The sequence below is a fragment of the Balearica regulorum genome, chromosome 3 (assembly GCF_011004875.1).
Source record: "Balearica regulorum gibbericeps isolate bBalReg1 chromosome 3, bBalReg1.pri, whole genome shotgun sequence".
Taxonomy (NCBI): domain Eukaryota; kingdom Metazoa; phylum Chordata; class Aves; order Gruiformes; family Gruidae; genus Balearica; species Balearica regulorum.
In genome coordinates, this window is record NC_046186.1 from 101,069,817 (window position 1) to 101,085,334 (window position 15,518).

General features: G+C 39.5%; 1 protein-coding gene across 4 annotated transcripts in view; it reads right to left on the bottom strand.

Annotated features, from left to right (window-relative positions):
- Window positions 1-15,518, bottom strand: part of KCNH1 (potassium voltage-gated channel subfamily H member 1) — a 191,618-nt gene that overhangs the window by 84,586 nt on the left and 91,514 nt on the right. For all 4 annotated transcript variants that reach the window (XR_012834696.1, XR_012834697.1, XM_075749184.1 and 1 more), the window contains 2 exons: window positions 14,936-15,135; window positions 11,079-11,331 (listed from right to left, as the gene is read on the bottom strand). Coding sequence is in view for 2 of the 4 variants with exons in the window: in XM_075749184.1 (XP_075605299.1) it covers window positions 11,079-11,331; window positions 14,936-15,135 (453 nt within the window). In the remaining 2 variants the exon portion in view is untranslated. The remainder of the gene's footprint in view (window positions 1-11,078; window positions 11,332-14,935; window positions 15,136-15,518) is intronic.

A 15,518-nucleotide genomic window follows, 5' to 3' on the forward strand; every position in this document is an offset into this window, starting at 1 on the left:
AGCTAGAGAAATGCTGATGGCCCTTTGTTTGTCAGTACTTTGCATTTCTCATTCCCAGCTTGCTGAATTCCAGACATTTGCCAGGAACACTATCTGTCAATCACACTTAGAGTGGATGATCTAAGCTTTTACCATCAATCATTTATATTCCCTGCTGGATTTGTGGGCTGAGGACCTTTTCCACCATCAGCTCAGTATGCACTGGAAAGCCAGTCTTCTGTCTTTTATATTTGCTTGTTTGTTTTAATTATAATAACAAGTTCCCCAACCCCAACATAATTAAACACTGAAGAATTATTTTATAAAACCAGCACCTTGTGTTTCCTTATTTATTCTTTCCCAATCTTTTCCCCATATCAAATTTGCTATTCCTCTTATAAGTGAAAAGAGGATTTCCACATCCACTCTGCCTCCTGAAAGCAGGATCAGTAATGAAGACCTGATTATTGCAACTTAGCCAGGTGTTTTGCTGATTCTGTTTGAGAAAAGAACCATGCTCACACATTACAGCTGTGTTGCCTTGATGTGCCTACCAGAACAACCCTTAGTTTTTTCACTCCTACAAACAGAAGGTATTGAAGAGCTTTCAGACAGAAGATACTCCACCTACGCTGAAAAAAATAAATGACACTCTGTGGAATATTTTGACTTTTGGGTTCTGGGTGTCTGGGAATCGTGGTGCAGTTTTGATGTGATAGCAACTGGGTGAGAAGATGAGGCCATGGAGGTCTTCCAAGTCAGTATGGACTTCAACGGGATTCACACAAATCCATGGATTTTTCAGTACATCAGACAAAATGTTAATGTTACAATCATTCTCAAATCAATAGTAATAGCTGTTACGACAGCCAACACCAGAATTTAGCTGGTGTTTAGAATTTAGGTCCCCTCCAGATCTGCCTTCATCTGCGTGTTTGAACTATAGAAGAATTGTGACATAGTCTCAGCAGACCCGGAGATAAGCTAGAATGACCAAACACTGCTTGACGGTACCTCAGCAGCAATGCAGCACTAAGCATTATCTTGGAAATCAGGTGTCAGCAAATACTGTTATCCGTGATGCTGATCCACAGCGGCTGCTGCACCCACGCAATGACTTTCCCAGCACAGCTCCCCGAAGCACCCACTCTGGCCTGCGCCCTTCGGATTTGTTCTCCACCTCCAAGCAGTGGGAGACACCAACTGCTGTAAAGGCAAACAGAAATTCTCTGTGTGTCAGTCTCTATTCTGACTGCTCAGTTAAAACATCGCTGAAATTTAAAAACAAAAAACTTGGCCTGATTTCTCTCTCTCTCTCTTTTTCTTTTTTTCCCTCCTGAACAGATTTGAACAGAACCAAAGGATCTGAAGTTAGTCCATGTCACAGGGTCCTACCAGTTGTATTCAAGCATAATTCCACCAAGGACAGTGTATTTACCCATAGTGTTCAAAGCCAGTGATGGGAGATTCGGGTCAAACCCCCTCTGTGATCACCATGTGGCCATTTGGCTTCAACTGAAAATCTTTCCCTCATCTCCTCATTTAAGACATGCAATTTAAATTTTCCCGTTTTACAGAGAGAAGAAAGATTCAAGGAAAGTAGAGGCACCAGAGCAAAAATAGTTTTTCCTCCTGCTGCACTGTTTTAAGGGAATAAATACCTGTCAGCCAGAAAAAACAGAGCTGCCATTTGGCATCAAGGTAGAGCATTCAGTATCCATCCCACAGATAAACTGCACAACCTGACAGCGACTGAATAGCCTGTAGCTTGGTCCTCCAACACAGTACAGCTGGCAGGAGATGATGCATGGAAGTGATTTGTTACTTGGGATTTCCTTAAGATTTCTCAAGTGCAAACTGAGACACGTAAACAAGAAGCGAATGACCAACTGCACTGCAGAGAATATACTGTTTTTCATTAATCTGAGGTTTTAATCACTCTTTTCTGCTAATAAGACCTTAAAGAAGAACAGGCAGAGTTATCAGTGCCACAGAAACCAAAAGAAGTGTTGCAGTGACAATAAACTGAAGTTGCACTTTCAGTGATTTGCCTCGTCCACAAATAGAAACACAGTGTATTTGTTCATGTTTTAAAATGCAGCTTGGCAACATTTTGCAGACAGTTTACTATAGAACTGCATCAATTTTCTCTCTCGAAGCACTTTACTGTACAGACAAAATAAAAACATTTATTTTAGAGCACAGGATGAGTAGCAACAACATGAATTAGTTACAGCTAAGATTTCTATTATTATTATAATTAATGTGTTTATTTGTCTCTGAATAGAGCGTGGATTATATGTCACTACTTGACTTACTGTGATGAGAAGAAGAGTTTTGAAATGTCAACTGGGCCCTACTAGGCTTATTCACAAAAAGCTAGGAGGCTTCACCAGAATCTGAATCATTTATCCTTATTTGCTTTTTAATGGTTCCTGTAAAAAATGCTATAAATATATGGCCAGTTTGTACAAACTAGAAGGCATGAAAGTTGCCAGCTCAAATAACAAGAGTCACAAAGGTATTTGAAATTATTTGCATTGGTTAACTAATAGGAAAAACACAGCTCTATCTGTGTTGTCATTGCGTGGACGGTGCTAGTTCTCTGATCAAAAAACCCGCATGAGGCTCAAATTGCAATATCCTCAGAGCTATTCCCTGATGACTTAGAAACACGCTTTATGTTAGAGCTATTGCTTGAAGCTTACATTAAAGCCCCAAAATTTGATTTTATTTCAGACAAAAGGATTCACAAGAGTTTAAAATAGTAGATTTTACCTTCTGAAGTATATAAAGTAGATATTTTGAAAATCTCACAAAGTTCGTAAATGTAGTACACTTCATTTTATTTAATATTTCTAGCAACTCCATAAATTTCACAATGTTTCAGAACCATACCTCTGAAAAAAGTTTTCATTTGCAACTTGGACAAAAAGAAAAATAAGTGTCCCATGAAGATTTATTTTTTGGATTTTTTTTTTTTAACCTGGCTTTTCAACGAAAAAAAATATTCTTCTTCCTCCAAAATTCCAAGACAGAAACAAAACCTTACCCAAAACAAAAATGAAAATTAATTCAGTGGTTCACCTGCCAGAAATCAGGGCCTTTATAGAAATCTGACTTCTGCGTTAAACTGTAATTTCTACCTCCTCATACCTCCGTTTGGAGTGTGCACACAAACAAACACGATGGGCAAGCCTTCCTAACACAGCCTGAGATACCAAGGAACATGCTGGACCAGGGAGCCTCGTCTCCACCACATCTCAGTCTCAGCTGTCAGTGCGCCAGGGATCTCTGCTGCCAGTGGCCTGCCAGACATTACCATCTTCAGAGGCGACTTCCACCCCATGTGGGGGTGTCAGATCGCTTAAGGGCACATTATGCAAAGTGGCATAAATTTGCAACAATAAAACATGAAACCGTAGGAAAAAAAGTCAACTAAACTGAAGTGCTAAGAAGTTCACGGCTGAGGTCTCCGTTCACAGGGAATGCCCCTCTTCCCCAGTTATTCCAGCAAGTCATTCATCAAGTGTTTTAAAAATCTGTTTCTCCAATACCCTGCACAGTCTTAGTCCATCTATAGGTAGAAGTGGACAGGGGCTTTGGTGATTTCCTACTTTTAATGCTCTACCAAAAATCAGACACAGAACAAGTAACATTCTGGCTGAAGTCTCAAAATAGGCAACTCCTGATGTCAACCCACACTACGTTTGTCTAGATGTCTGGAGCACAGGAATATTCTCTGTCCAAAACCACCATTGGAATAAACCTATATTTCTCAATAAAAGTTTTAGTGCTGCTCCTACATCCATGTGAAATTAAAATTTTGTATTAACGTAGACCTCTTAATGCCAATGTCTTTTAAAAAGTTTAGCCTAATCTCCACTTCCAATTCTTTTGCTAATAGCATGCTTGGATAAGTGTTGAGGAAATCAGACTTTGAAAATCGCTCCTTCATTTGATGTTCACTGAATCACTTCACAGAAACATGCAACTTGTCCGATCTGCCTATTTATGTCAACCTGAAAAAAAAAAAAGCTTTAAACTATAAATAGAAAGAGCACAATAGAACTACTGAAGATAAAGCTGGATTTTAATTTCAATCATTCCTTTTTCAAAACACCGCTGGTCACGTTACAGGCTTATTCAATAGCACAAACAATGCTGTGACGTTAGATACTGTGTTTGAAAATAATAAGAAAACTCTAATGCCATCTATAATCCTACAACCACTTCTTAAGCCTAAAAGCACAGCAGCTTGGCATTTATAGCACAGGGAGGTATATCTAAATATAAAACTCGGGTGAAAAATGAAGTAGAGAAGTAAGGGACTTTTTCAAAGATTTGGCATTAAATAACAACAGGCCCCAAAACACATAAATGAATTCTGAAAATGGAGTTGTACACAAAGCAGTTTAGTTTAGGGAAACCTGAGTTATCTCAGGTACTGGGGACAGTGTAAATATAGCAGCCTGGGCTCAGTGCGGTTAACTTATCCGACATCTTCAAGCCTGCTGAGAAGCAATCTTCACCCGATTGTGTGGAAGATGCGATGCTTTTCCACTGAGAAGGTCTAAGACAGACAATACTTCTGCACTGCTATTTTCCCTCCTCTAAAAAAACCCATCCCTGTGGTGCGGTTGTCCTTGCAGTTTGCACTGTCCTAACTGGATGCAAACCTGTCCCACGAAAATCTGAATCAAGCCTCTTGTGTCAACATCTGAACGAAATGCTTATGGCTAAATGAGTAAGCTAAAACAACTGTAAAGAAAACAAACAATTATTCTTATAACATTCCTTTAAGATTGCAATTAGATCAAATTAAATCAGCAGGAATTTCTCCACACAAAGCAAATGGAGCATTTAATATCCTGCTGAAACAAAACATGGCACTCCAACCTCTCCTACACTATCATGTTAAAACTAGCGTCTCCAATCTTGTCAATGTTACAGCTTTGTAAATAACAATAAAAGATCCAATTTTCACTTCCTGAACTCACGTATGATCTTGAAAGTAAATTTATGTGCATTCTTTGCATACTTTTCCCCTCCCCCCACACCAAAAAAAAAAAAAAAGTTACATATCCCACTTTCCCCCGATGGTGAAGGCGACAGCCAGGTCTATACTATGCATTCCCATTCTTTGACGTTCTCTTACTGCATACATAATATCTACATTCTGTTATTTCCCTTCAGCTTTGATAGCGGCAAAAGGAATATCAAGAGCAAACTGTCCTTGTGGAGGGCACTGATCTCCCTTGTTCACAATAAGTTACTGCCTTGATTTCCCCTTTTATCTTGTTCACTTCTCCCCTTTGCGGAGTCAGGAGTTGGACCCAACGATGTTCATGGGTCCCTTCCAACTCAGGATATTCTATGATTCTAGGATTAATACGCCATGCTAAACCAAGAGACAATAAAAAAGTTTATTCTTTTAAAAGTTTTTAGCTCAAATAAGGGTAGCAAGAACATAAGTGCAGAACAGCTAGGATGCAACACTTGGGATAAACTGCTTTACTCTTGGGATAAACTGTCTTGTGTGTGTGTTTTGTTTTTTTTCTTTTTAACTAAACCTTCTAGTAAATGTTATTTTCCTCATCCACTGCTCAGCTCTGAAGACCACAGTGGTTTTCAAGGCTTTGTTTTTTAATTGCTAAATAAAGGATAAGGGCTTCCAGTCTCTAATGAAATCCGCAAGACTAACCTCCAGTCTCACCATCCATACACACGGGGCCCCTTGCAGGGATCATGAGGACCACTTCAGCAACTCTGAAAAATTCACGTAAGCGAAGATCTGCTGCTCAGTCAGGCCCTCCAGGAGTCATAATCTGACAAATTTAAGGACAAGACACTGCTTTCCCCACTGCTATCTGCTATGACCCTAATTTCAAGGGTCTTTTCCTTCTTCTCTCTATTTACTGGAATGTTTTCCTAAATTTCAAAGATTACCCCAATTTCAAGCAGAAAGGGTTGGAACCAGCCTGAGTAGAAGAATCCCTTGCTTCCTTCAGATTCATTCCTTCCCTCCCTCTTCAGAGAAGAGGGATTTTCTGTTCAATCTTGGAGTACAATTATGTCAGTCATATCTAACTTAGAATTTATTATTTTCTAGTAAGATCAAAAATGGTTGGCCTCAGATATTTGTACATACACATTAACACAATATAAATCCTTTTCTAACAAGGCCTCCTATCCAGTCCTTCCATGTATTTCCAGAAAATACTTATGAAAACTCAGTTTTGTTACTATGCAATTATTTTCTGTAATGTTCATTATATTTTCTATGCACACATGGAATTGGAGACATAACACAAGAACTAGCATTTCCGCTAACAACAGTGAGGAGAGATTAAAAAGGTCCAGACTAAAAGGCTGGAAGACGAGGGAAGTACCCTGCTAGCCCCAGCAATGGCAGAGTATCTGCTCAGCTGGACTTCTAACATTAGCTTCTTCATTACTGCAGTTCCAAACAATCAGCATTCTCACACTGCATTAAGGAAATGTGTACCTTCATATTGTAAGAAAAATACAAAAATTGCATAGAAAGACAGTTTAGGTCTTCAAGCTTCCCTAAATTAAGAAACAACAACTAGCTATGCAGGCTTATTTCACGCCTCTACTATAATCCCTTTCCCCCTACATATTTCAAAGAAAGCTACAGCCAGACTTTATGGTCCCTGCCTGGAACACATTTAATTCAGGAGGAATCTTTTAAGAAGATATCCGTTGAATTAAAATGTAGCAAATCTCTCCTAAGGATGAGCAAATTTTAACTTTTCAAAGACCTGCGATAAGGTCAGGTTTTCAGATGGCCAGTGGCTCAGCGTGAAAGGTCTGCTCCAAAGCAGAGAAACTAGAGCTGCCAAATGAAGTGCATGTAAACGGTTGATTGTTTTTAACAGTGACAAAACAACCCATTTTCTCTAACCACATTTGGATAAATGGGTAAGTTTTTAAGCAAGAGTAGTTCAAAGAGATAGGTCAGCCTCAGATGGATAAAGCAGCATCAGCCCAAATGGGAAGGCTTAGAAAAGTTAAAAGCAAAGCCAAGTTGAAAACAGTCTCTTAATGGAAGTCCTGCATGACCTGTGCTTCACTCAGTTCTCTTTAGGGCAGGGGCGGTGCGATTTGTGTCTACCTTCCACAAAGTGCTGAGCGTACGTCAGCACTTCACCCTATGCAATAACAATGGTGTAAATGGAATCACAGAATCTTTGAGGTTGGAAAAGACCTCCAAGATCATCAAGTCCAACCATCAACCCAACAGCACCATGTCTACTAGACCATGTCCCCCAAGTGCCATGTCTACACGGTTTTTGACCACCTCCAGGGATAGTGAATCCACCACCTCTCTGGGCAGCCTGTTCCAATGTCTGATCACCCTTTCAGTGAAGAAATTTTTCCTAATATCCAATCTAAACCTCCCCTGGCTCAACAAGAGGCTGTTTCCTCTTGCCCTATCGCTAGTTACTCAGGAGAAGAGACCAGCTCCCACCTCACTACAACCTCCTTTCAGGGAGCTGTAGAGAGCAATAAGGTCTCCCCTCAGCCTCCTCTTCTCCAGACTAGACAACCCCAGTTCCCCCAGCTGCTCCTCATAAGACTTGTGCTCCAGACCCTTGACCAGCTTTGTTGCCCTTCTCTGGACATGCTCCAGCACCTCAATGTCCTTCTTGTAGTGAGGGGCCCAAAACTGAACACAGTACTCAAGGTGCAGCCTCACCAGAGCTGGGTACAGGGGGATGATCACTTCCCTACTCCTGCTGGCCACACTATTCCTGATACAAGCCAGGATGCTGTTGGGCCTTCTTGGCCACCTGGGCACACTGCTGGCTCATGTTCAGTGAAATACAGAAAACAGAACTGTATTTCATCCAAGCAGCTTCCCACTAGCTAATCTTCACTTCTACGTAATTTCGCTCATGAACCACAGTAACACAGTGGCTTTTCTTGCTATGTCTCCCTTTTCTGACCCATTTGCATTAGAATGTAGCACAAATAATAAATCACCTGGATTAACGGTAATTTTCTACTTTTTTTGTTTCTGTTTCTTTGACACATCAAATCCAAAGATTGTGGTGCATGAACATCAGTAATTGCTTTATGTCAGCAGAAATTTTGGATAGAATTCAAAAACGTCCTTCATCCCAACAAATCAGACTTCATAGACAATGCATTAATTTCTTTAAATTTTTCCTGTAAACATTGCAGAATTTAAAAAAAAAAAATCACTCATTTTTCTGTTTTTCTCTAAATCAAACTAATGGGGAAGGAAACCTCAGGGGACACCAAAAAAAATGTACATTTTTTCACTGCTGGCCTGCGTGCAATTTCTTCCAACTCAGTACTCATGTTAATCCAAGTCAAAGTCAGTGCTTTGTTATAAGAACATAAGCCTGAACTGAGTTCAGGTGGTCAATACCTGTCTCCTGAGTATTACACAGAACTGATCTGGAAGAATATTATGCAAGTGTATACAATACACTCCAAATTCCATGGCTACATAATACACTTTTATATGCTAGTCTGCAAGGCTAAATGATTTCGGAACTTGCAAGTTTCATATGAATTGGATCCTTTAAGGATTAAGTGTAGTTTGCCTCTGGTTTATGTAATGCTGTACAGCAGTGACACAGACTAATTTAGAGATGCAATTTATTCTTCTATTGTAAGGAAGATACAGGCTACACTGCAAATTGCAAAGGCTGCTTTATTAAGTGGTGGCTAAAGCTGAGCAAATAATTCACCTTAAATAATTTATGCACTTATTTTTTATTTTTATTTCAAGAATGCCTGAGAGAAGATTACAGGCTCTCCGACATACCTGTTAACTGAAATTACCCTACAGAATTCCTCACGTGGTTTGCTGTTACATGCCTGATGTTCATGGCTATGCTTAGATGCGATTGGTAAACAAAACTTAGGGAATAGGCTGTTCTGGCTGGCTGATCAGCAACAATCACATTTCTTGTACAATGTAGGTGGTTTGGGTTTTTTCCTTGTAGTGCCTCATTTTATCTGGTGTACTTTTATCAAGAACTCAACAAGTTTAGCTGAACATGAAATTAAAAAAAAAAAATTCTATTTTACAGATAAGAAAACTGAGTGTACAAAGAAGTTAGGGAAGAAATCCACCTCCTGCAGCATCCTTCGTTAATGTGGTGGTTACATTATGCAATGCTGAAGGAGAAGAATGTACAATTAATTTAGAATAGTGAAAAACTTAATTAACTACATCATTTCTTATCAAGATAGAGAAACCTTCAATAGAAGGCTTCACAGCCTGGGGGAAGAAGGTATACACACGTGTGGAAGGAAAGTGATTCCTTAGTCCAGAAACTGAAACACAAAAATTGATACACATTTATCCAAAATGAAATCTCACAGAATCACAAACAGATCCCGCTTCATTTTACTCTCCTGATTACAGTACTCAAAGAAAATGACAGAGCTCATCAACTTTAGTGCGAGCCAGAGAGATGACTCCAAATTTCCAAAAAATAAAAGTGCGGAGGGAAGAGGATCAATAGTCATTGTTCCAGGAGAACAGCAATAACAAAATATTTCTATTCATTCGGATACCAAGGGATCAGCCTCATTTATCTGTAGCTACCACTCTGCAGCAGCAGAGATTACGGGTTCAGGTTTCCTTAATAGTAATTTCTCAAGGAATCTAGGCCAAGTGTTTTCTAAAGGGAGTATTATGATAAAACACAGAAATTACTGGTAAAGATGAGGAGAAAATTTGTACCTTTAAAGGACAATTTAAAAATCCTATTTCAATGCTTTTTACCTACACTGATTAAAAAGACCAGCAAGATGTTTTGAGGTTTTCTTCTCGTGATGGACACAGGAGGAGGCATTACGGGATAAAAAGTGACACAAACTGAGAGGCTTTACTGAACCGAGGTTCTACATTAATTCATGAGAGTTCAACATGGCAAAAGGTAGTAAGTTCTTGATGGGCAACTTAGAAAAGCAGAAGTTGCTAGTATCATATAGCACTGAACAAAAGAGAATCAGTTATCCCCCTACTTTTCACCTTTTTAGTTTCTTGCAGGGCACAAAATATTATGAACTCAATTCCCCAGGACACTAAATTCACTCTGTGCTACACATGCAATCCTGTTCAGAAGTAGAGAAAAACTGAACTCAGCATATTTACTAGCCCCCTCATTTTCCAGTAGACATTCCTCTTAGAAGAGATGGGGGTGTGTTCAGAAGGAATAAGATTACCAAGCTGTTTTCTTCTCTTTTTCCAGACTGCTATGAGTGACAGATACTGGATTAAGCCACCGTGAGAATTTACCTTATCACAAAAGGTTCTGACAGACTCAAATGATAAGTATCACCTCTCCTCTATGCTTCAGCCACCCCATGATTCATTTATTGGATTATCACACTCTTTTCTCCTAGCTTTGCCTCAGAATGTTGTTCACATCACTATCAGCTTATTTTTAATGCCTCCAATCTAAAGCTGTCATTCTAAGGTAACAGAAATCAGCTCTAAATTTTTATATTACTTTGACTTTAAAAAGAGATAAATATTATTTCAACATGAGATCTTAAATAAAGCTAATTGGAAAATTTTCAGCAAAAGCAGATTATTACTGGGGGGGGGAAGAGGGGAGGCAGGGAAGCCAGGCACTTTAAAAATAAGTTTTCCAAAGTCCTCAATGGAATTTCTAATGAAAAGAGATGTGGCAAGACAGGGAGAACCCCAAGAATAGCCAGGATCCCAATGCTCAAGTACAGCTTTCATTGACCAGAAGAAACAGGGTTGAGGCAATCTGGAAATGAGATGACTGCCCTTCCTGTCTACCTATGTGGAACAGGAAGGACAAGTCAATAACTCTATGCAATGCTCCTGCATGGCATTAAGGAAGTTTTTTTCCCCTCTTTCGATTTTTCCAGACAATAAATATCTAACATCATACAGCTGACAAGTTCATTAAAATGTACCTCACCAGGCTGTGGCAAACCTAACCTGACTGAAGCTTTTTAAAGAATGAGTTAAGCGCTTGAGTAGAAGAGGCTATAAAAATTGCTCTACGCATCTGTATTTGTGCACAACACATATTATTAGCTATGAAACTCACCCAATATAGCAACAACTTCATCATCCTGGATTACTTCCAAAGACCCCGAAACCACAAAGCAAAGGCTGTCGACGCTCTCGCCGGCGTGGTAGATCAGGTCTCCCGGGGCGCAGTGCACCGTCTGAAATTCCATGGCAAGCGCTCGAAGGCACCCGTCACTCGCCAGCCTGAAGGCTGGGTGCTCCTTGAAAACTTTGCGGTTCAGATGCACACAGATATCTGCTCTCATGTCCTTAGGGCATATCTGCAAAACCTGAGCAGGAAATTAGGCAATCAGTTCCTGTGCATGGTTCCTATGTGCCAGGCGATTATCCCTAGTTCACTACACAGGGTTTAAGAACTGCTTTTCTCCTTCATATAAAATTGCTAATCTCAGCCTGTATATTTATTTTTGTATTATTTATACACATGAGCCACAATACCTGAAAGAAAATAATGTTTTCATCTCAGCAACATGCTCCGCTGGATATTGAATTACCAGGATAAGGCCTGAGGTTTTTAAGACAATAAAATTAAGAGCACAGCAGTAAAGAAAGTGATGGAGAAAAGCCTCCTGAAGGACTGTTTCTACTGGGTAGGTCACTCTTTTCACAGGCAGGTTCCATGAAAAGTCTGCACAAACTCCAAGTAAGAGAAATATTGTATAGAGGGGAAGTGTAATTTCATATCCTTTTAGCAAAAAAAGTTATTAAAAGTTTCATTAACTCATAATATTGAGATTTGCAGGTATTCAGATTCACCCCTCAGTGGCAGTAACAGGTTTCTTCTTCACACAAGAAGGGACTTTAAGGTGTGATACTGTGTCAGGCAACTTTTCATCTTCCAAATGCAATGTTCCTCACGGCAGTTCTTGATGTGTGCTCCTAAGGGTACCAAAACTGACACTTAGCACAGCAGGTACCAGTCAGGACCATTTCTGAAGGGTTTTAATATAATACAGACAGCGAGTGGAAAGAACACAGAATTACTACTGCATGTACAGATTAAAAGTTCCTGGCAAAACCACTGGAAATACATAACATGAACAGAGTTTTGGGATGACAAAATCTTTGGAGGATAGTCTGTGATGAAGTATGTCTCAGGACATATTATTTGAGAAAAACATTGAGTAGTCTGCCTCAATTTTTTTCCTCAGTAATAACTATTCCACCCAATTAAGGAGCACTCTGGGTGAGCTTCAGAGTTACTCCCACACATTTTCCTGGAGGGAAAGAGATGGCAGCTTCAATGCAAACACTCCTGGAAAACATAAAGGTAACACAGGAAGCGCTATGGCTATGCCTACACCTGTGCAAGATATGAGCAGGGAACCAAGCTCATAACTCTGGGCACGGCACTGGTTCCAGATATTACACTTGCTACTCCAAGGGCAAGTGACTCCCACCAACATCATCATCTTTGGCTCACGTCCAAGCAGATCTGCTATTAGGGATATTACTTTTGAAAGAGATATATTTCTACAGCGCTTAAGCGTAGGGCACTCATGGATGATCTCTCTTTGCCCCACGGCGAGCGGCAGCCGAACCTGCCAGTTCTGTTTTCCAGGCTCACAAGAATGGGTGGGGGCAGCAAGACCAGCATTTAACGTGGAACACGGGCAGCAGCCATAGCTGTCGTTGCAATGATCTCATTTACTCGGGCAACAAAAACATTCTGTATTTGCAGATGCTTCCCAAAGTTTGGCACCGGAGTTACACACACATAATGCTTCCCAGTTGCTTGAATCTCATGCACAAAAAGGGTTGTTTTAATGGAAATAGGAGTACGAGAATATTTAAAATGAGGCTCTTATCCGAAAACTCCTGGGTTTTCCCAGCCTAAGAGGAAGTTAACTCATTTTCCAGTGTCCATTTAGAGAAGTTGTCTCCAGATTTCACAAAAGTAAAGACAGATTAAAGACATTTGAGAGTTACAGACAAACAGCAGAAGACTTTCATTTGTATGGGAGGTAAGAATCATATCTTTAAGGATTAATTTTAGAATCTTTCAGCGGCACTTGGTTAAATCTTGTTATACTGGCATTTTCTAGACTTACAGACTTTGCTTTTAGCTGATTATTCACTCCTTGGCATGCCTGCAGTTAACTCTGAACTGACAAATTTGTGGCCTACAAAATAGTGAGAGGATTGATTCTATGCTAAGTTCATCTTTAAATATCTGCCTCCTCTGCAGAAAGCTGCACTGCATTACACAGCAGCACAACTACCACTGTTCTGTCACAGGAACAAGACATGCTTTATTCATTGCATGACATCCTAGAAGTTACACGCAGGCATCAAACCAACAGAGCTCAGACCAGACAGTTTATGGATTGGCACAGCCATTAGTTGGTCTTATATCTGCTAGCTTTTGTTACGCAGATGAAAGTTGATTTCTTGGTTTTACAGTCATCACTACTGGCAGTTCAGCTATGAACACACCAGTTTTTGAAATCAACACCGTATTACGCTCTTTGATGTCCTGATAATTGGAGACTTTTTTTTTTCCTGTTTATTAAGATAATTCTCAAAGGCTACAGTGAGTTGTGCTTGGTTTGGTTATCCCGCTGTCTCCAAAGGCATTCTTAAAGCATTTCTCTCCTTATCAGAGGAAGCCAAGAATGAACTTTGAAGATAAGCTAAAACAAACATGTTTTACATGGCAATTTTTTCTTGTTGCTGTGTTAAAATGTTAAGAAGAGCTTGTACTGGAGGGGGGTGTGTGTGAATGAAAGCACCAACGTTTGTTACACTATATATCCTCAGATGTTGTCTCTCCACCTTCCCCAAATGTACCTACTTCAAACCCACAACCCACACAAAGATATTTGGTGAGAAAACAGGCAGAGCAGCTTCTAATCAGCACTATCCAGTACTAAAATACCATTTCTTTCTGAAAGCTAGTACAATGGACAGTGCTTCCCCGAATCACGGTCTGGGATCTAAATGGCAGATATGCTGAAGACCATTTAGGAGAGCAAACAGTACCTTGTGTACCCACTGGTCGCTAGACAGCCCAGCGCAAGACCGCATCTGTTTGACTCTTTCATAACGATGCTTTAACAGCTAGACAGAAATGAGGTTGTTTGCTCTTTAACTGCATCATCTACAGTTTAGAATACCAAATTAAGCTGCCAACCAGAAGGCTGGTGACCGGAGCATTGGTATGATTTCCTGAATGAACCACCCCACAAATCACATCTTTTTACCAGCAGAAGAAAAAACAGTATCTATCTCCATAAAAGCTGACAACTAATATGAAAGCTTTTGTACATTTGTTCTGGTGAAGGGACATTTATTATTTTAAAAAGACACAATGGGAATTTACTTGTAAATACAATGAATTAGGATGATTTGCCTCACATAAGGCAGATTTCAAACAATACATTATTATTATTACAGTAATGACTTCCAGCTTTCATTAATATCTTTAACCTGCACACAGAATATTACGTTCAAATTTTACAAAGACAAAACAAATTTTACTTTGTACTCAGGCCCACAGAGCTGCAAACAACCTCACACAACAGAAATATTGCCAAAAAAAATCTCATTTGAAGAAATTATGAGGTTGTGATAGAACTTGGAATTTTTTATTTAGTTATTTTCTTTGTTTACTGAAAAGCAAGTTCTTTCCTTCATCATTTTTATACTATTTCATGAAATATCACCAGCAACACATACATACTTTTACCACTAACATATTTCAGTATGACAGCATAGGCGAAAAACTTTATTTGAAAGTTTAAAATTAAGGGAAGCTACTACTTAGAACTATTTAAAGAATATTTGTCTTCTTTACTAAGAAAGTACCTCCTGTTTATTTTAATGAAATAGTTTCAGGATGTGACTTGTTTCCTTGCAGTTTAATTTACTTACCTTTTCAGTATCTATTCCTCTGGACATTGACCAGGTGGAAACGATGTAATCCATCACACGTTCACTCAGTCCTTTAGGGACCTGGTAGAGCTTTAGAAAGTCCCGGACACTGTTGAGCATTTCATGGTATCTGTTTGTATTAGCATACATTTGCTGAAATATGGTTGTCACGTTACCAAAAATGGTTGCATACAGAAGGGCTGTAAAAAAGAAGGAAAACAATAGGTATAACACATAGTAAGTTGTGATGATCAGTCTGCGTTCCACTGTGCTTTAAGACTGGAAATGCCAGGCCTGTAGAAATGCATGCAATATCGGTGCTTTGTGAGGAAAACATGATGAGCACAAGCATTTTATAGGTCACCTTCAGCACTACAAACTGAGGACCACCACCTACTTTTGTCATGGTGAGTCCTGCAACACGGAGTTCCTGAAACACAACTATTTGTCCATCAAACAATTCAGTAGTATCCAAACCCTTATGAAACAACAATAGAAGACACAAGAATTTTAAGACAAATAGCTTGATAGCAAATACTTTAAAATTTCATCTCTGGTTTATAGTGCCTGTGTTGAAATGCCA